Raw genomic sequence first — 20,305 nt, 5'->3', positions numbered from 1 at the left:
CATCTGTTTGAGTGTTTGAAGACTGTTTATGTCTCTATTTTATAGTTCAACGATTGATTTGTAGGTTTCCCCACAAGATTAAATGGAAAGCATATCCTGCTCAAATCACACAGCGGGTGAATAGTCTGTTATATGGCTGTATTCCCACTAACGAAAAATATTATATATTCTGTTTTTATTTAGATATTGTACGTATTAGTTTTGCGAAAGCTCCATAACAGTAAGTTAACGTTATTCAGCATTTATATCTTTCCGATCCATTTGTAGAAATATTATTTAAAGTTAGATAGAGATCGGACGAGTATATACAACGACGACCAAGAAGATCAAAGTGGATACTATTCCTTTCTCTAAGTACATGCTTTCAGTAGGTAACTATTTAAAACCAGATGTGTGGATGTTCACATCTGTAGTTGTTCTAATGCACTCAACACACTCTCCAAATTTCCAATATTTCGAATCGCATCTATTTCAGCGGGTATTCAAATTTTGACAGATTAGCGCATTGATAAAATAGCACACTCACAATTAATGCAACAGATAACTCAATTAACGTTATCATGATTGAGCGCAATATTTGAAGAGTAAAAAGCGTTAAAATTAGCATACCGCTAAAACGTGGAAGTTTGGTAAATTTGCAGTTCAATTAAACAAAAGGTTATATTCCTTGCTATTAGTTTAACTCTCCGTGTCCGATAAGTAACAGCAACATCTTAAACATTCAACAAAGAGAGAAGACAAGGAGGTGTGGATCAGACATATTTTGGAGGAATGTTCTTTTTTGCAAAGGGCCTGTTTCCAGTAATGTTAATTCGCCATAGGAGCCTGCCCCCGTATAATTTCTTATCTAGCTCAACTACTGTTTTTTTCTTTTCCGAAGAATAATTTTACACCTTTCCGACACCCAGATTTCATAATTTCAGTGAAATCTTATTTTTATAAAGTTGTCAATTTCAGCATCAAAGACATAAGTTCGTAAATAAAAGAAGGTTATCTCGAAATTGTAATTCGCAACATAGTATAAATTTCTTTTGATAAATATTTCCAAAACATCGTGTTTATTCATAAAACATAAAAAAAAATATTCTCGGATGAAAATGCACTTGCAGAGACACAATTATGAAGAAAAATGCCATAAAATTGCAATTTTCTCCCGTTATATAGTTTTGGATGCAAATTTCCATCAGAAAATCGGATAGAGCTTTACTTGTTTCATATGTGTACCAAAAATCAGCTAATTCCATGTGGTGGAACGTTCTCATATCGCCGCCTGAATGTGGTTGTAAATTGAAAGAAAAGGGGAAATGAGTAACAACCTTGTCTGAAACCCTATTATATAGCTTATTATATACAAACTTTTATATTGAATATCAGAGCGGATATTTTCATGACAGTTTTATGATGTGTAACGACTAAATAAACAGTATCGATATAAAGATTTACACTGAGGACACCCTGATACATGAATACTGTTCTATCTCAAGTTGTCCTCTTCTGAATTTTCTGATCGTGTGGCCTTGTACATTTATCCGTATCTTCTTGTCTTTGTCTATACGTTTACGGAATCATTGACTCGACGCTAGCTATTCTTGTCTCACTTTCCTTGTTTTATTGTCCCATCTCCAAAGCGTTGTGGCTCTGTCAGGGTTGGGACCCTGACTTGTCTCACTTTCTTTGTGCCTGCCGACCACGCCACATCGAATAGATAGATTATCCATATGAAATACTTTATTTTGTTCTAAGTAATCAATCAATTCTGCGCTTCTTGGAGGTATTGAATGTGATTTATTATATTGTCTTGTTATTTTGTGTAATTAGTTGTTCGTTATTTATCACACATTTTCGCATAATTGTACCAAACTACTAAGTATTAGCTGTTTACAGCAATCATCGGTGGCTTGCTATTTTGTTACTTTATCGACGCTTCATAAACCAATCGTTATTGTTTCAAGATGGAGGGTAAATGTGTTGGAGAAGGGTGTCAAGTATACTTCAAGAAACGTAGTGGCAATAAGAACAGAAGTGCACGCAATGTAAATAGTCCACAATATAAATGGCTCCTAGATACGCTGGTGCAACAAGGATTGATGTCAGCAAAGGAACAAGCACTTATTTGCCAGAAGTGCTACATGAAGTATCTTCGGAACAAAAATCAGCCTGAACCTGAACCCGAGCAGAACCAGGAAATAGAGGAAGAAGACGACTCCCCGTCCCATATCCTGCCGTTGCTGACCCTTCATGATCTTTTGAATGGATCATCTTCACACAAAAAATGCTGTCTCTGTCTTGTTACCTTTGCAAGAAATGGAACAAAATCATCAGTCTTACCAAAACGTGCAAGACATCACCTGATCTATTCACACAAACTGTGGTGTCCCACCTCATCCCGCGTCTGCTCCATTCACCTTATTGGTAACGACTTAGATCCGTCTACAGAGGTTGTCCTTGATGGTAGAGGTTCCTTGGAATCTCAGTTACCATCAAAATCGTCCGAAATCATTAATGACCTCCTAGAGGTGTCGCACGTCCTTTCACAGAACCAGTCTGCGTTTACAATAAGCTTTTCTTCTCTTGATGACTCGGCATGCATGGCCTGGACAGGTTGGTCCAAAGATCAGTTCCTCGAAATCCACTCGCACTGTTCCCCATATCTTTCATCTGGTATATATACCAAGACTACACACGATGCTCTATTACTGTTCTGGGTAAAACTGAAAACCGACATTTCCTGGAGTCAGTGTTCTTCTCTTTTTGGAATTTCCAAGTCAAGTGTGTCCAAAACTTTCCACTCCATAGTACAGGCATTAGACACATCGATAGTCCCACAATTTCTAGGTCCGGATCACTTGACAAGAGAACAGTTGCTCGGGCACAATACTGTCTTTTCAGAAGCATTTTTTGGAGATAAAGCCACTGCCATATTAGATGGCACCTATATTTATATCCAGAAAAGCTCCGACCACAAGCTCCAGAGAATGTCCTACTGTGGCCAGAAGAAGAGAAACTATCTCAAATTCATGAGCATCGCCTTACCAGATGGCTACATTCTGGACACAGTAGGACCATTCACTGGCAGCGAAAATGATGCTACAATTACAAAAAAAGTCATGGACAAGCTAGTTACTTGGCTACAACCAGACGACAACGTTGTCGTTGACCGAGGTTTTAGAGATGTCCTACCAGTTCTCGAAGCCTCTGGCCTCAATGCTAGCATGCCGTCATACCTGAAACCCGGTCAAAGTCAACATTCTGACGTCCAAGCAAATCTTGACAGAACTATCACCAAATCGAGGTGGATTGTGGAATCCTATCATGGTCGTCTGAAACACTGGACGTTCTTCCGAACGCAATTGGTGTCTAACAGCTTTATCAATGTCATCGAGGCTTTGCTTCGAACCGTCACAGCCTGTCTGAATGGTATTAGAGGACCGATCTACCAGAGATCTCCAGAGAGAGATGCCAAAGATAGGCTAATGGCTGAACGTATGAAGGACCGTTTGACAACACCGAATGGTTTAGCTCAGAGAGTCAAGACAGATCCGGATCTATCTAGACGGGCAAGGTCCGAGTTTGTCAAGATGGATGCATCTTCCGTACTGTTTCCCCGTCTCGATCTTGATTACTTGAGAACCATTACGTGTGGAACGTATCAGATATCTCTGGCTCCTGGTTACATCGCCGAACATTTAAGTGATGACGGAGACTATGAGGTGTGGCTTTACCAGCACTCCCCAGACCTTCTCCGATGTCAAATACATTCTCGACACAAAAGCCAAACGAAATATAACGTTTGGATACGGTTCACCGTTTCACCCGATGTTGAGGCCCCAATAAAGGACTACTACTGCCAGTGCCCAGTTGGAGAGAGAACGATGGGAATGTGTGCGCACATCTCCAGTATCTTGTACTACCTTGGGTATTACAGGACGCTGGAAAACCCTCGACCATTACAACCACAGGTAAAGAAATTCCGACAAAACTTGAAATAGTTTTCCATGCGGCAACGGAGTGCATATGTCGAAAGTATGTTTGGGGCTCGATATGAAAGATCCCCGTTACCATGTGACTAACCAAACTTATAAATATAGGTATTATACAATCGCCCGTAGCTATGAACACTCCCGTAAATGCGAAAACCAACCAAAATCATAAGGAACACGTTTTGTTTGTTGTTCTGTCTATTTGTCAGCCAATGTCTTCAACCACGGGGACTTGTGAAGTAGCCATCTTGGATTTTTTTTATGAAAAAGTGTTTCTCTCACTTTTTTTCATATCTGTGTACATATTCTCAACATACCGAGCAAATACTCTCGTTTTTTTGTTAATTATCTAAAGAAAGTCGAAAATCGGCAATTCAACCATAGGCTAATTCAACCCAACATTTGAAAATGTTCCACCACTTACATTTTGATGATTTTTCCTCTCATCAATAGCATATTACGTACTGTTTAATAGGATAAAAATTGGTTTGCATCCAACGCCCATAAAAGGGTGTATTCTCTAAAAAACACAGTTTTTGTGTCTAAAATGTTATCATCGAAAATGGCATTTTTGAGATTGTTTCTTCCATAAAACAGCCAAATGGCGCGATGGAAACATGATTTTTTGTCACAATCATGCCATGAATGTATTCTTTACGGTGACCATCATTTGATTAGATTTCATTAATATTTTACATAACATGCACATTTTATCAACACTTAGACAGCTTCTGAAAGGTACAACTTTGAGGAGCCATAAAAAACAAACCTAAATCTTTATACTTTATAGATTTGTGACCACAACAGCATGGGCAATGCACCACCAACAGGAAATTTGAATCAGAGAAGGGGTCGTTTTGGAAACCGGCCCTTTGTAAGGCATTCATCAGCTGTAACTGTTATTTCTTTTTTCAAATCCTTGTAATAATTCAAACTACCACATTACCCTTGACCAACGTTACAGCACGTAAAACTCAGGCTAGCGTCGGCGAAGTATTCCTCACGACGAAGGTATATACAACGCTGACAGTCCGGACGAAAAAGAGTGAGTCGGAACCCGTCTGTGACAAAGACCTGTCTCCATTGTCTCATTTGAAATCGTCTTGGATCATATCTGGCAACGAAAGCAATACTACGAGAGCGATGTGCAAGAGTGAGAGGCAAACCAACGTAAGGTCGACGAGCTCGCAGACCAACCTCGCACAATTGGTTCCTTACAGGGTTTGTGTAAAGTTGGCATATGTGATTGCCTATCGTACCAATAGCGGTTTCAGTGACAGTGACGTGGCGATTATGGAGGTGGGAAAGACGAATAGTCTTGTCTTCACGTCGCGTTGTTACGTGCGGACGGCCAAATCGTGGGCGGTCGGCAACCCTTTCGATGTCTCTCAGACGACAGACAAGACGTTCTTTGGTAGCAACATTCACACGAAACTGTATAGCAACCTGTTGTTGCCTTTGACATGGCATTGGCAATGCAATAGCCTTACCCATCTGATTTTCAGTCTGCTTTAAATCGACAATAAATAGCGGGAAACGATGTATATACATCGAAAGAGTACCAGCGGTATTGCAAGATGTGTCGACGAATTTGTCATCATTAGTCTGAACGTATTATTTGTATTTTAACACGGAGCATGACACGGTTGAGTAACTTCAGACAACGGTGTACAAGTGCACAGTGACCAAGATATTTGTCTGAACGGGTTCCATAATTTTAAGTTAATAAGTGAATAATTGGTGTATATTTGTAACCCTGCGTTTCTTTATTATTTCAGTATATTAACGTCTTTTTTTAAGTGAACATATGCATAAATGTCGTCCTTCCAGAGAAATCCAAATGTGAAGCGCTAAACATGGAATATAGCTGAGAACTTCAGCAGTGAAAACACAAATCACTTGCCTTATCTACACTTGTTACATGTAATGAAATATGTCTACATTAGCAAATTAGTATTGATTCTTTAATATTTGATTTTCCATAAAGCCGATATAAATATCAGCGTTGAGACTATACTTCAAACGGTTTCAGTTTTCCCAAGTGTCACCTAATTTGCATCAATAAAATATATTCTCCTCAGACAATTTCATACACAACCTTGATGTTTCGAGTTGTGATGACAGGGATTGGGTGTGGGAGGTAAAAGTGTTGTGTGTGTGTAAATGAGGGGGCGGAATCTATGAATTATGTTTCGACCACTTCTGTGAGGAAGTCTGTTTGGAGTCGAATTATAATGTATTTTATTGTATATTTCGGAGATAAATTACCTTTTTTACTTTTGTATACGATAAGTGTAAAGATGACAGGAAGTCGTAGAATCATTGTAGTCGATGGGATTCGTCTCGTACATCCGACGACGGGTGATTGAATCGGACAACATGTTACATCGTAAGTTAGGTTGCTATTATGTTTGCGGAAGTCATCACAGCGCATGCACATTATAATATATTCCGGACACAATTCCGGACGGGATTTATGCTCAGTCAGTCAGTAGCAAACATACATACACTACAATTATGAAGTGTTAGAAAGCACTAATAAAACTGTCATTCAAAAAACAACATAACGTTTTCACAATAGCTAATACTGTACATGATAGAATAATATGACCTGTAAAATAATCGTGTTATGCAATTCAAGTGGCTACCGCTAGAGAAAAACCATGTTAACAAAATCGTTAGATGACGTGTACAATTGGGAACTTTTTCTCAAAGTTTAACGATTAAATATATATTTAGCAGTTATTTGTAACTGACCAAGTTTCCTGTATTTGACAGGGGATATCAGGACACATGTAACACATGGTGTAGGAAGTCTATACTAGGGGGCACACGTCAAGTTTTCAGGCTTTTATCTACAAGGTGTTTTTTTATTATTTTCGTTGCCTTTAGGCGTTCCCGTGACTACTGTGTTGTCTTTGGTTTATCAAGGTTTAGGCTTAGTCCATCAGTTAGTTGAATATTGATGCTGATTTCCAATGATTTATCGAGTGGTGTTAATTTAATAAGGAACTACGAAATACGAAACGCGTATAAGTAGTTTAGCACAGCTGTTGCTAATGGAATATGAATATCAGACATCTTACCTAAACGATATGGCGGTGGTCTGCCCGAGAAGGATTAGCAATATCAAAAGGGAGATTACCTGTATACGTGTTCCATGAGCGTGCATGAGACACTTGTTTTCATAAGAAACCATGTTTATCTATGGATTTGCTTTTTATAGTCGAACACTGTTGTGATCGTTAAAGGGCATGACGTAATGACATTCGTTTTATAAATAGACTGCCGTAGCGTTCCATTAATAGGTGTGCAATCCCCTTTCTATAAAAAGGATGGTGACTTCCGGTTCACATTAGCACTATACAAGCTCATTGATGACATTCATAACTGTTTTATCAACTTCTAGATGGAGCTTCAGAAAGTAATAAAATTAAGCATGTTTTACTTTACAAAAGCAGAACAACCTCGCGAGTGGAATACAGTTGTATTATTTCCTCTCAGTTAGATTATGTAAACTTTGAAAATTGTGTTACACAAGCAAGCTGCTTTTTTTTTTGTATTTAATGGCCCATCGACAATGTAAGTCATTTAGGGCCAACGATACTGTAAAAAGAGACATTTACGAAAATAAACAAATCAAACCAAAACTTTATAGCTTAAAATATGCAAGGGTTTGAAGAAATACATCAATATCGAACAAATTGACTGCACAATATATCATATTTTATATAGATCAATAGTCAAATATTAATTGCACAGAAACTGTATCGAATAATCTTTTCATAGAAGGTACATCATAACACCTGTCACGTATTTGTTTGAAATCAGCGCATTGAATCATAAAGTGTTTGACCATGTGAGATGTAGGTATGGCGTATGCGCAGTCGCGAGAGGACAATTTCCTCTCTGAAATCTGCTCTATTTGTGGCACATAAACCCACATTAGGTTGACTCGTAAATAATTTGCTGTTTAATTCTTCAAACCATTTATTTTGCCAATTCGCTTGAATAAAATGTGTTATAGAAGGTTTAAAATCAAATTTCCGTTGATTCCGACATGACCTGGTATCAAAATCATGATCAGGTGGCAAAACAATAAAATTCTATTAATACGAAGGGCGATGTTTTGTATGAGAATAGTGTACTATTTCCGATTTTTAATACTTATAAAGTACTTTAACACTTTCACTGTGTGGCACGGAACATGACAAGGTTGAGTAACTTCAGACACCGGTGCACAAGTGCAAAATACATACAAAATAGTTACAAATTCGTACTCACGCTTGAAAACAAGACGAAATATATCTGCCACTATAGAAACGTACAGCTTTACTTAGAGTTGGGAATGATACCGACAAAGATTTACCGAGATTTAGAGTTTAGACAGCATCCGTGGTTAAAGAAATATATAGATTTTAACAGTCAAAAAAGACATGAAACTTCCTCCGAATTAGAAAAAAAAATCTTTAAATTAATGAACAATTCTGATTTTGGTAAAACCATGGAAAACGCACGCAATAGGGTTGTCATAAAACTGTCTCACACGGGGAGAAAATAGAAAAAGTACGTGGCAAAACCGTCATTTCAAAGATTCAAAATATTCAACGAGGATTTAGTGGGAATAGAAAACAGCAAAATTAAACTCGAACTCAACAAACCCGTGTATGTAGATCAATGTATTTTGGATCTCTCTACAACCACATGATGTCTAAATATGACAACATACGTCTGTTAACGACCGACACCGACAGTTTGATGTAGGAAATATCAGACGTTTCAGACTTGTACGAAACACTACACGAAGATATCCGACCAATCACCCAATCTATGATGTTACAAAGAAAAAGATACCGGGAAATTTTAAAGATGAATTAGGTGGAAAGATTTTACAAGAGTTTGTTGGATTAAGACCGAAAAAGTATTCCTATGCGTACGATTATAGCTCTGACAAGGCACGAAAATCGAAACAGATAGCAAAAGGTATTAATCGAAGTATCATCGTACGCGACTTACGTCACGACATGTATCTAGAATGTCTGTTTGGATCTAAAACCATTATTTGCGATATGAATTCCATCAGAAGTGACAGACACGACTTACACGTATACACCATTAGAAAAGCCGGTCTCTGTAGTTTTGACGACAAACGCTACGTAAAATAAAATGGTGAAACGTGGGCACACGGTACAAAAACAATGTCTATGCTTGCCGAAATGTCGAAATACAAGCTTTTTAATTATATGTTGTGCATCTTACGAGTTAACTTTATACTAATTGTTGTACATGCTTGTCTGAAAGTCGAAATACAAGCTTCCCATCGTATTGTCGACAAAGTATAAGAGTTACTTCCCTTGTATCATGTTTAAGTCGGCACAATTTCAGCGCATGTCTTAGGTAGAAATTTTGAAAATACACTACAGTTACCACAGCCTATTGTAATATGATCTTTGTACATGATAAAAAAATATATTTTATCCTACATTGTGTTTTATTTCTTATTACATAATCCTACGGATGATTATATCGGTTACATGTTCTTGATTTTCTATATATTTACAAAAAAATACTTCTACAAAGACATAGATAGGATGTCTGCGAATGAGACAGTTCAAGTCCCCCGAAACCCTCCCCCATTTTAAACTTATGATGGTATCGATGTAAAAAAGATGCTTGTTTCTAAATTCTGGATATTTTATTTTGATTGCTTTAATTATCATTTTAAAAATGTATCTCTGACATATATTAAAACTATAACATTCAAATAAAACCTTCACCGACTGGTAGGCATATATTCCATATCATGTCGGACTCTTGTATTTATTAATATGATACATTTGCTTTAATTCTACCTATACGGTATGTCAATAAATGAGTGATTTAAAAGCTATTTAAAAAGGTAAGAATTTTTCAAATGATTAAACTAAAGAATTATTCCAAAAATTAAATAATAAGTTTAAAAGGTTACATACCTTATAGACAGAACTAATCATTTACTGCTTGCTAGAATAGGGATGGTAACGCTGCGGCGTCTGATAGGGTAGTGATGGCCCTCTTTCCAAACTTATGTTAGAATAGTAAGCCTCCAGCGATGGTATGGAGCCGTACTGGACCCCCTCCACAGGTGTCAGCGTTTGGAAACCAGTCGTCAGGTTACACCTATATCAGTCGTCAGTGTACACCTATATCAGTCGTCAGTTTACACCAATAACAATCGTCAGTTAACACCTATATCAGTCCTCAGTTTACACCTATATCAGTCGTCAGTTTACACCAATAACAATCGTCAGTTAACACCTATATCAGTCCTCAGTTTACACCTATATCAGTCCTCAGTTTACATTTATATCAGTCCTCAGTTTACACCTATATCAGTCCTCAGTTTACACCAATAACAATCGTCAGTTAACACCTATATCAGTCCTCAGTTTACACCTATATCAGTCCTCAGTTTACACCTATATCAGTCGTCAATTTACACCTATATCAGTCTTCAGTTTGCACCAATATCAGTCCTCAGTTTACATTTATATCAGTCCTCAGTTTAAACCTATATCTTTCGGCAGTTTACACCTATATCAGTCCTCAGTTTGTACCAATATCAGTCCTCAGTTTACACCTATATCTGACGTCAGTTTAGACCTAAATCAGTCGTCAGTTTACACCTAAATCAGTCGTCAGTTTACACCTATATCAGTCGTCAGTTTACACCTATATCAGTCGTCAATTTACACCTATATCTGTCGTCAGTTTACATCTATAACTGTCGTCAGTTTACACCTATATCTGTCGTCAGTTTACACCTATATCAGTCGTCAGTTTACACCTATATCAGCCGTCAGTTTACACCTATATCTGTCGTAAGTTTACACCTATATCAGTCGTCAGTATACACCTATATCAGTCGTCAGTTTACGCCTATATCAGTCGTCAGTTTACACCTAAATCAGTCGTCAGTTTACCCCTATATCTGTCGTCAGTTTACACCAATATCAGTCGTCAGTGTACACCTATATCTGTCGTCAGTTTACGCCTATATCAGTCGTCAGTTTACACCTAAATCAGTCGTCAGTTTACACCTAAATCAATCGGCAGTTTTCACCTATATCAGTCGTCAGTTTACACCTATATCTGTCGTCAGTTACACCTATATCAGTCCTCAGTTTACACCTATAACAGTCGTCAGTTTACACCTATATCAGTCGTCAGTTTACACCTATATCTGTCGTCAGTTTACATCTATAACTGTCGTCAGTTTACACCTATATCAGTCCTCAGTTTACACCTATATCAGTCGTCAGTTTACACCTATATCTGTCGTCAGTGTACACCTATATCAGTCGTCAGTTTACATCTATATCATTCGTCAGTTTACACCTATATCAGTCGTCATTTTACACCTATATCTGTCGTCAGTTTACACCTATATCTGTCGTCAGTTTACACCAATATCAGTCGTCAGTGTACACCTATATCTGTCGTCAGTTTACACCTATATCTGTCGTCAGTTTACACCTATATCTGTCGTCAGTTTACACCTATATCAGTCGTCAGTTTACACCTATATCTGTCGTCAGTGTACACCTATATCTGTCCTCAGTTTACACCTATATCAGTGGTCAGTATACACCTATATCAGTCGTCAGTTTACACCAATATTAGTCCTCAGTTTACACCTATATCAGTCAACAAGCAACACAAAAACGTTGGCGCTGGCTTGGATGAGCGTACTTGAATCATTGCATTTTTATAATGTTGTAATGTAGATAAGTGAAATAATTCACTTTATTACATTCTTACTAATAAATACGGGGTTTTTTTGTATATGGGATAACCATATAACCCATATCAGCCCTCGCCGTATCACACCCCCAAAACCCGTATCAGCCCCCGCCGTATCACACCCTAAAACCCGTATCAGCCCGCAAAACCCATATCACACCCCTTTTGCCAAAAAAATCGTTTTTCAATATTTCAAAAGAAAAAATAATCATAAGATAATAGTTTTTATTAGTAAGTATGTAATAAACAGAATAAAACACGCCTTTTCCAAATCACACCCAGTATCAACCCTCGACCAATATCAGCCCAAGGGCCGAAGGCCCTTGGGCTGATATTGCAGTCTCGGGTTGATACTGGGTGTGATATGGAAAAAGGCATGTATTATTCTCTATATATACACTTTTATATGTTTGTCACATTTTAGTATTACTCAGCCAAAATATACCATAGCATTCAGAACTTACAAGATCTGTGACAATATACATGAACTGATTGTACTTCTGAGTGATGGACTGGGGAGGAGGATCAGCTCAATTTCTCTGAATTCTTATACATTCATGGCACAATTTCAAAACTGACCTGTACATATATATACATTGAGTTCTTATTTTGCATGAACTAGGTATTTGGAAGTTGTGTTGTAAACTTTCTAAACTTGACAAACACTAAAGTTGACAATTTAACTCAATATAATTGGCATAATTTGTCCACTAGGATATATACATGTTCATATATAGGAATGAATTGACTTTTTATCCACATAATGCTTCAAACTTGAATCTACAAATCATTCTTTGTTACATAAATTCTATATAATTTCAAAGTGGGATAAATTATGTAATTATTGTTTTATTGTCTGCAGATTAGTCCCAACATCTCCATTTCCTGGATTTTTTTTATTGTCGACTACAAATCCTAATATTGGTGTTTATGTTTTGGTTTTTATGTTACAAATGTCACATATCCTCTTGTGTATTGTATACAAACAGTATGTCTTGGCATACAAAAATGAAGACAATTCATAAAAGTTCAAGAAAATTGTCTACTAATTTTGGTGGTAAATATGTTTGTGGTACCCATGTGTTGTCAGTATCTGGAAAGTCCAACCATTTAATGAGAAAATACTGTTTCCAACATAGTAAATCGGTTTTGCTGGAAAGAAACCAAAAAATATAAACATTAATACTAAAATCACTGGTGGTATAAGGTTTAGTGCTATTTCAGAATTATTTTACACTCTTCCCCACCAACCAATATTAGTTCAAGAGCAAGAGTACTTTTATTGTTTCGCCTAACACCCCCTGAAGTTATCTCTTAAAAGCATTGTTGCAATAATTATTCTACTTCATCTAAGCACTCATCAAACTTTCAAGCGACTCCCATTCCAACTGGTCGATCAATTATGAAATGGCCCTTCTGCAACTCTGAACTTTGGAATTGTTGCAATATCTTGCTTGTGAGGAAAAAGAAGTTGTTTACTTGTGAAAGTATCTGAAACAGGCGATTCACTTCCAATATGATAAGTCAGCATTAATAGCTAAATAAATGACAGTTTATCATATATAATAGGGCTTAAAGATAGTGTAATGTTCATTTTATTTTCAAATCAATGAAAAGCGTTACAAATAAATGTCTTACTTATCAAATAATGGGTACTTACATGTTGCTGCAGAATTTCCTTTTTTTGCTTACTTTTGTTTTTTTCTGGCCATCACAATTGGACTTTTCTGAAATGCAATTCATTATGATGTTTTAAATGTGTAAAGCAAGCACATATTTATCTACAAATAAGCCCCTAACTGTCCATAAATAAACCCTTCTTTGTCTTTTGAACCATATTCAATTTAGAAATTATAGACTAAAAATGGTTCACAAATTCCCCCAAACTTCAGCACTAAATCTCCACACTTGCAGAGGGGCTTACTTGAGGAGACAGTAAATGAGACAGTATATGAAGTTTTAAGGACAAGTTAAAGTCTTTTCTGTTGAAGGCCCCCACGCCCCCACCCGGTCTATTTATCTATGTCAATTTAAAATGGGTTCAAATTCCATCATTTGTTTTATCATATAATAGAGTTATATGTAGTACACTAGTATTTTTGTATTAGGCAGCTATCCACTGTAAAAAGGCCACTATTCAAACTGGGTAGTCTATCAAAGTAAATTCTGTGAAAGTTGCCGAAATATATATTACATGCTGCACGTATAAAATCAATTCTTGGTCTTCATTCCTTTCTGTTGTTTAAATGAATTGAAGGAAACTGACGTTGTTGTTTTTTTGCATCTAACAAGAGGCCCATTGGTCATATACAGTCATTTGAGTTCTGATGTAAATAGCGATAGGAAAGAAAAATCAGACCAACAAAAGTATTATTGGAAGTGTCAACAAACAAGCCTGATCCAATATCTATCACACAGATTCAAGACTGCAGAGCTTTTGACTCTAGCAACTCTGGGTCTAAACAATATATAATTCACACTTTTGGTTGACCTTTGGCCATGGATTGCTTCTGCAAAAATTAATTGAAATTGGTTTCGGGGTTTATGAGAAGAAATTGAAAATATAAATTGTTTACAGATAGATGGCAACAGACAAAAGGCCATTGCAATAAATAGGTCACTTCGTCTCCGGTGACCTAAAAAGTAAGGTGTTAAATTCTTGTAAATTTCCACAAACCAATTATAATTACCCATTTTTCACATAAAAATACATAAATTGCTTCTGTCACTTTTTATCAAATATTTTTTTTAAACACAAAAGTATTCTGGCAGTTTTTTTATCATTTTTTTTTTATATGAATGCAGCTTTATATGAATAATTGGACGCTTTTTACAATATTGCTTTTATCCTAGCGATTTTCTTGCTGAGAAAGATATTGATAATCAGTCAATTATGCAATTTACTATAAATACTGGGACAAGTGCGTTTGCTGGTAGTTTCACTTAGTGCAGTCATCGGAAGTGTTGCTGTCATCTGTAGTGGTGCTGTCGTCGGGAGTGGTGCTGTCATCAGTACTGGTGCTGTCATTAGAAGTGGTTCTGTCGTTTGGAGTGGTGCTGTCATCTGTAGTGGTGCAGTCATTGGAAGTGGGACTGTCGTAGGGAGTGGTGCTGTCATCTGGAGTGGTGCTGTCATCTGTAGTGGTGCTGTCATCGGAAGTGGTGCTGTCATCTGTAGTGGTGCTGTCGTCGGGAGTGGTGCTGTCGTAGGGAGTGGTGCTGTCATCTGGAGTGGTGCTGTCATCGGGAGTGGTGCTGTCATCGATAGCGAGCTGTCGTTTGGAGTGGTGCTGTCATCGGTAGTAGTGCTGTCATCAGAAGTGGTGCAGTCGTCCGGGGTGGTGCTGTTATCGATAGAGGTACAAGTGCGTTTGCTGGTAGTTTCACTTAGTGCAGTCATCGGAAGTGTTGCTGTGGTCATCTGTAGTGGTGTGCTGTCATCGGGAGTGGTGCTGTCATCGGTAGTGGTGCAGTCGTTGGGAGTGGTGCAGTTGTCGGGATAGGTGCAGTGGTCTGGAGTGGTGCAGTGGTCTGGAGGGGTGCAGTTGTTGGGAGTGGTACAGTCATAGGGAGTGGTGCAGTTGTCGGAGTGGTGCAGTCATCCGGAGTGTTGCAGTTGTTGGGAATGGTGCAGTTGTCAGGAGTGGTGTGCTTGTTTGGAGTGTTACAGTGGCCTGGAGTGGTGCAGTGGTTTGGAGTGGTGCAGTTGTCGGGAGTGGTGTGCTTGTTTGGAGTGGTGCAGTGGTCTGGAGTGGTGCAGTGGTCTGGAGTGGTGCAGTTGTCTGGAATGGTGCAGTTGTCGGGAGTGGTGTGCTTGTTTGGAGTGGTGCAGTGGTCTGGAGTGGTGCTGTCGTCGGGAGTGGTACAGTCTTAGGGAGTGGTGCAGTTGTAGGTGTAGAAGTCATTTCCTTCCCCGCCTGAAAGTTTCCCCGGGGAAAAAATCAGCTAGCTATTTCTTTCCCCGGGGAAGAAATAGGCTAGTTGATTCTTTCCCCGGGGAAATGAATCAGCTAGCTGATTCTTTCCCCCCTCAGTTAGTTTTTTCCCCGGGGGAAGAAATCAGCTAGCTAATTCTTTCCCCCCACCCCATATTATTATTTTTCCCCGAGGAAGAAATCTGCTAGTTAATGCTCCCCCTCGTAGTGTTTGTTAATGGGGGATATTGGTGACTAGCCAATACTTTTCCTACGTATTAGTTATTAGGGGGGAAGTTATTGGCTAGTTGATTATTTCCCCCCTCTCTGTATTATTAACTAAGGGGAAACTATTGGCTAGCTGATTCTTAAACCTTTAGCTGATTCTTTCCCCTCTCTCTGTATTAGTACATAGGGGGGGGGAACTATTGGCAAGCTGATTCTTCCCCCACTCCGTATTAATAACTAGGGGGGAAACTATTTTCTAGACGATTCTTTCCCCCCTCTCTGTATTAGTAACTAGGGGGGAAACTATTGGCTAGCTGATTCTCCCCCCCCCCTCTGTATTAGTAACCAGGGGGTAACTATTGTCTAGCCGATTCTTTCCCCCCTCTGTATAAGTAACCAGGGGGGAAACTATTGCCTAGCTGATTCTTTCCCCCTCTCTGTATTAGTAACCAGGGGGGAAACTATTGGCTTGCTGATTCTTTCCCCCCTCTGTATTAGTAACCAGGGGGAAACTATTGTCTAGCCGATTCTTTCCCCCCTCTCTGTATCAGTAACTAGGAAGGAAACTATTGGCTAGCTGATTCTTTCCCCCCTCTCTGTATTAGTAACTAGGGGGGGGGAAATATTGGCTAGCTGATTCTTTCCCCCCTCTCTGTATTGGTAACCAGGGGGAACTTATTGTCTGTATGATTCTTTCCCCCTCTGTATTAGTAACCAGGGGGAAACTATTGTCTAGCTGATTATTTCCCCCCTCTGTATAAGTAACCAGGGGGAAACTATTGACTAGCTGATTCTTTCCCCCCTCTCTATATTAGTAACTAGGGGGGAAACTATTGGCTAGCTGATTCTTTCCCCCTCTGTATAAGTAACCAGGGGGAAACTATTGTCGAGCTGATTCTTTCCCCCCTCTCTCTATTAGTAACTAGGGAAGAAACTATTGGCTAGCTGATTCTTCCCCCCCCCCACCANGGGAGACATTTATTGGGTTTTTAGTAAACTTTTTGTTTTGCGGGGCTCCCTCAGTATTTCTTCAAATGGAGAAAATATTGGCTTTATCATAAAAGCTCCCAACCCCCACCTGTATCACCTTTAGAATGGATACCTTATTGTTAGATTGTATATATACAAGACTGACGTCTGCATTTAAAACAATCAGGAGTTAGAAAATAGTCCTAAATTGGTGAATATTTTCTCAATGTTGAAAGGAAGATAAATTAGAGAAATGCTTATTAAAAGAATCTGATAAATACATAAATGTAAATAATAATCAATATATGACAATTGAACACTTAATTGTTCATAGCTGTTTGTCTGTGTGTCATGTGTCTTTGTTTAGTCCTAGCGAACCTGGTAGTTTCTATCATTGCTGGCATATATATACTTATCATAAATAAAACCTTGATGGGGGAAACTGAATCTGTTATAAATAAAATGTAGAAATAAACTAAAAAAATATTCAACTTTTTATTCTAATGCATCTATATTTTATTTTACTAATTACATGATACCTTTCAGGTATCTCTCGGGCAAGAGATACAGATGTTCACATAAAGTGAAAATTTAAGTGACACCCAAATTACAATTGAAATAACAGTGTGTTACAAAAAGACAGTTGCCCTTCAAGATCACCAGACCTTTACAAGCATTGATAAAAAATTAATGTGTCAATATGGGCTTATACATGTAATTAAATATAATTATATATAATTACACCTGGCATAAGGCTTTCCTGAATCATGTAGTGGTCTTTTGTTTTTATAAAGGTAGCATAGCCAACAAGTCTGGACCTTCTGTTTAGGCCTGTATACTGGCCAATTGTTTAGTTGGTATGGCTTCAAACCTTGACATGTTTCACGACTGGAAATAGTACTATTCTGTATGTCTCTGTCCATATCATCATTTACGTTGATGCAAACAACATCACTACAACTTGAACAACCATGGAAGATGACTCCTACAATGAACTAGTTCTTTACCTCAGTAAATCAGACTATCCTGTCTATGTAACTACCATCAAAGATCCAACGAAGAAGAAAGCTGAAAAAAGAAGAATTCGCATCAACGCTAAGGGATTCCAGTGCAGAGATGGTACCCTGTACAAAGAAGACAAGAAGGTCCTGAGACACAACGAAGTACAAGCTGTTTTGACCAGCCTACACTCAGGTAATTATTCATAATTAGTGGTTTAATTATGTGAGTAAAGAAATGTACATTTAGATAACAGTGAAGACCCTTACAATTATACTAAATACGTATATATTCACCAGTTTAAGTTATAACATTTTTTTTAATTTATAAAATATTATTCAAACTTACAGTTGTACTAAATACAGATATATTCACCAGTTAAAGTTAGATATTTTTTTTAATTTATAAAATATAATTTAAACTTACAGTTGTACTAAATACAGATGTATTCACCAGTTTAAGTCATATATTTTTTTTATTTATACAATATAATTAACAAAAAATGTCAAATATAGTTTTTTGTTTACATGGCAATCTATTTTGTAATTTATTTCACATGGTTCCATAGGTAAACAATATAATTCTACCATATTTTGAGTCTTTATAAATGATACTTTTTCCCCCGTGTTTTAAATTAATCTTTATTATATTCCTAAATATTGCACTTGTGTTTAACTGACACTTTTTATTTTAAATATTGTCTAGATTTAATTTAAATAAACAAAAATTAACTGACTATCATGATCAGGACCATATATATATAATTATCAAGTTTATAACTAAAACATTATTACAGCAAATACAGCTTCTTTGCAACAGATTATGGTTAAGAATTTCTGAGTCTGTTATTTTGTTCCCTTTTTTTTCTTTCTTGTTTTTCTCTACCTCAAAAGAGGGTTCTAAATAGTTTTCCTGGTCTTTACATGTACAGTAGAGATGTACTTTATGAGCAAAATATGAAAATATATATAAACATAATGAGAAATATTGTGGAAATAAAATGAAGACTATACTAAAGTTAGAATAAATTTAGTATCCTTGGTCCAAGGGTTTCTTATTTAAAAAAATAATCGAATTATATTTACTTGTACTGAAAGAGCAGTCTTTGAAATATAAATATAGCCTTATAGCTATCTTTTTGTACAAAATTTAGTCCTCTTGGCCCAAGGATCCTTAATCCATACAACAGAGATTGTTAATTGAAATCTCTATGTATATCCTGTACTCATACTGACAGAGAAGGAATTTAAAGGAATCTGATTTACTTTAGTTTGGCTGTATTATCATCTTCTCCATTGATAAGTAAAATGTACATTTTGAAATTTTAAGTATATAATAATCTTATTTTTTAAGAGTTTTCCATTTTCTTATTCACTCAACAATCAGTGATAAATAGCTCGTAGATTTTTTTTAGCAAAACGATACAAAAAGGATGCCACTATTATCTTAAGAAGTGGTTTGCCTCTGTTTTCACATAAGTGTGTATATATGAGCATGCACCAACGCATAAACAGTATTGTATATAGGCTACAAACTTCACAGTTTATAAATTTGTATAATTAAACTGATCTTTGCATCAAATGTATCTTGAATCGATAACTAAACAAAAAGACTAGGGTCTTAGAAGTTCACCTGCTTTGATGTTTTTGCTTTCATATGAAACAAAAAGATGGATTTCAGGAACACATTGATTAAACTTGAATATTAATTTTGCATCACTGTACGCCTTTCCCCATTCAAAATAGAACTGTTCAACCTATTGTTTTCATAAATGAATATATGTTCAATTAATCTCAAAAAGTAACAAATTTGTAGCTTCTCCATCTGATTATTAAGAATCACTAATGAAATAAGGTATTTTAACACACTTATTTTCTGAAGATAATTTACAAATGCTTCGCAAGAATCACTCGATCTTCTTTCTTCAAAAACTATCAATAATACAAAAAACCTAGGGATCATTTAGGTCAAATTAAATTATAATCAAGAAAAACCTATATTTTCCTTTTGGGCCCCACCCCTATGCCCCAGAATAGCCATATCATCCTTGATGATGTCTCTTTCAACAAAACAAACTCTAGATCAATTTAGATTCAAATTATTTTATCTGTGCATATATATACTTTCCAACCCATCTTTTCTTAGGGAATTGACATCATCCGTCTATACAATGTAAATTGAATTGTTTCAATCCCCAAAGAAAGCTCCAAATCAATTGATGTTAAAATCCCTTTACCCCTACTCAAAGCATCAGACGGTTTTCCTACATTTTCCATACTGGACTGTGTCTTTCTGCTCCCAAAGGGGCTTCATTCAACCTTCATCTATTCAATGTTGGATACTTGAATTCTTTTATGCTTTCATTTTCCTTACAGATGCTATTACCTAGTACCATTATGGAAATCCTAAATGTACAATGTACATTAACTTAGG

At 37.0% G+C, this 20,305-nt stretch overlaps 2 protein-coding genes across 2 annotated transcripts in view; both read left to right on the top strand.

The window, feature by feature from the left end:
- The first annotated feature begins 10,071 nt into the window (after window positions 1-10,071).
- Window positions 10,072-15,265, top strand: LOC110461115 (UDP-3-O-acylglucosamine N-acyltransferase-like). Its single transcript, XM_021514420.1, has 2 exons — window positions 10,072-10,150; window positions 14,700-15,265. Exons 1-2 carry the CDS (start codon window positions 10,072-10,074, stop codon window positions 15,263-15,265), a joined length of 645 nt encoding a protein of 214 aa, XP_021370095.1.
- A 2,579-nt stretch (window positions 15,266-17,844) lies between these two features.
- Window positions 17,845-20,305, top strand: part of LOC110461114 (shematrin-like protein 3) — a 16,282-nt gene continuing 13,821 nt past the window's right edge. The window contains exon 1 of the mRNA XM_021514419.1: window positions 17,845-18,067. Coding sequence (XP_021370094.1) covers window positions 17,845-18,067 — 223 coding nt within the window. The remainder of the gene's footprint in view (window positions 18,068-20,305) is intronic.

The sequence above is a fragment of the Mizuhopecten yessoensis genome, unplaced genomic scaffold, assembly GCF_002113885.1.
Source record: "Mizuhopecten yessoensis strain PY_sf001 unplaced genomic scaffold, ASM211388v2 scaffold10567, whole genome shotgun sequence".
In the NCBI taxonomy this organism is placed as follows: Eukaryota; Metazoa; Mollusca; class Bivalvia; order Pectinida; family Pectinidae; genus Mizuhopecten; species Mizuhopecten yessoensis.
This window is presented reverse-complemented; position numbering and strand designations above follow the sequence as displayed.

Bases quoted from the DNA above. Each gene is read 5' to 3' on its own strand.
- LOC110461115 (XM_021514420.1), top strand. From the start codon at position 10,072: ATGGTATGGAGCCGTACTGGACCCCCTCCACAGGTGTCAGCGTTTGGA. The intron at 10,151-14,699 runs GTCAGTGTACAC...GTTTGCTGGTAG, and splicing joins AGGTTACACCTATATCAGTC to TTTCACTTAGTGCAGTCATC.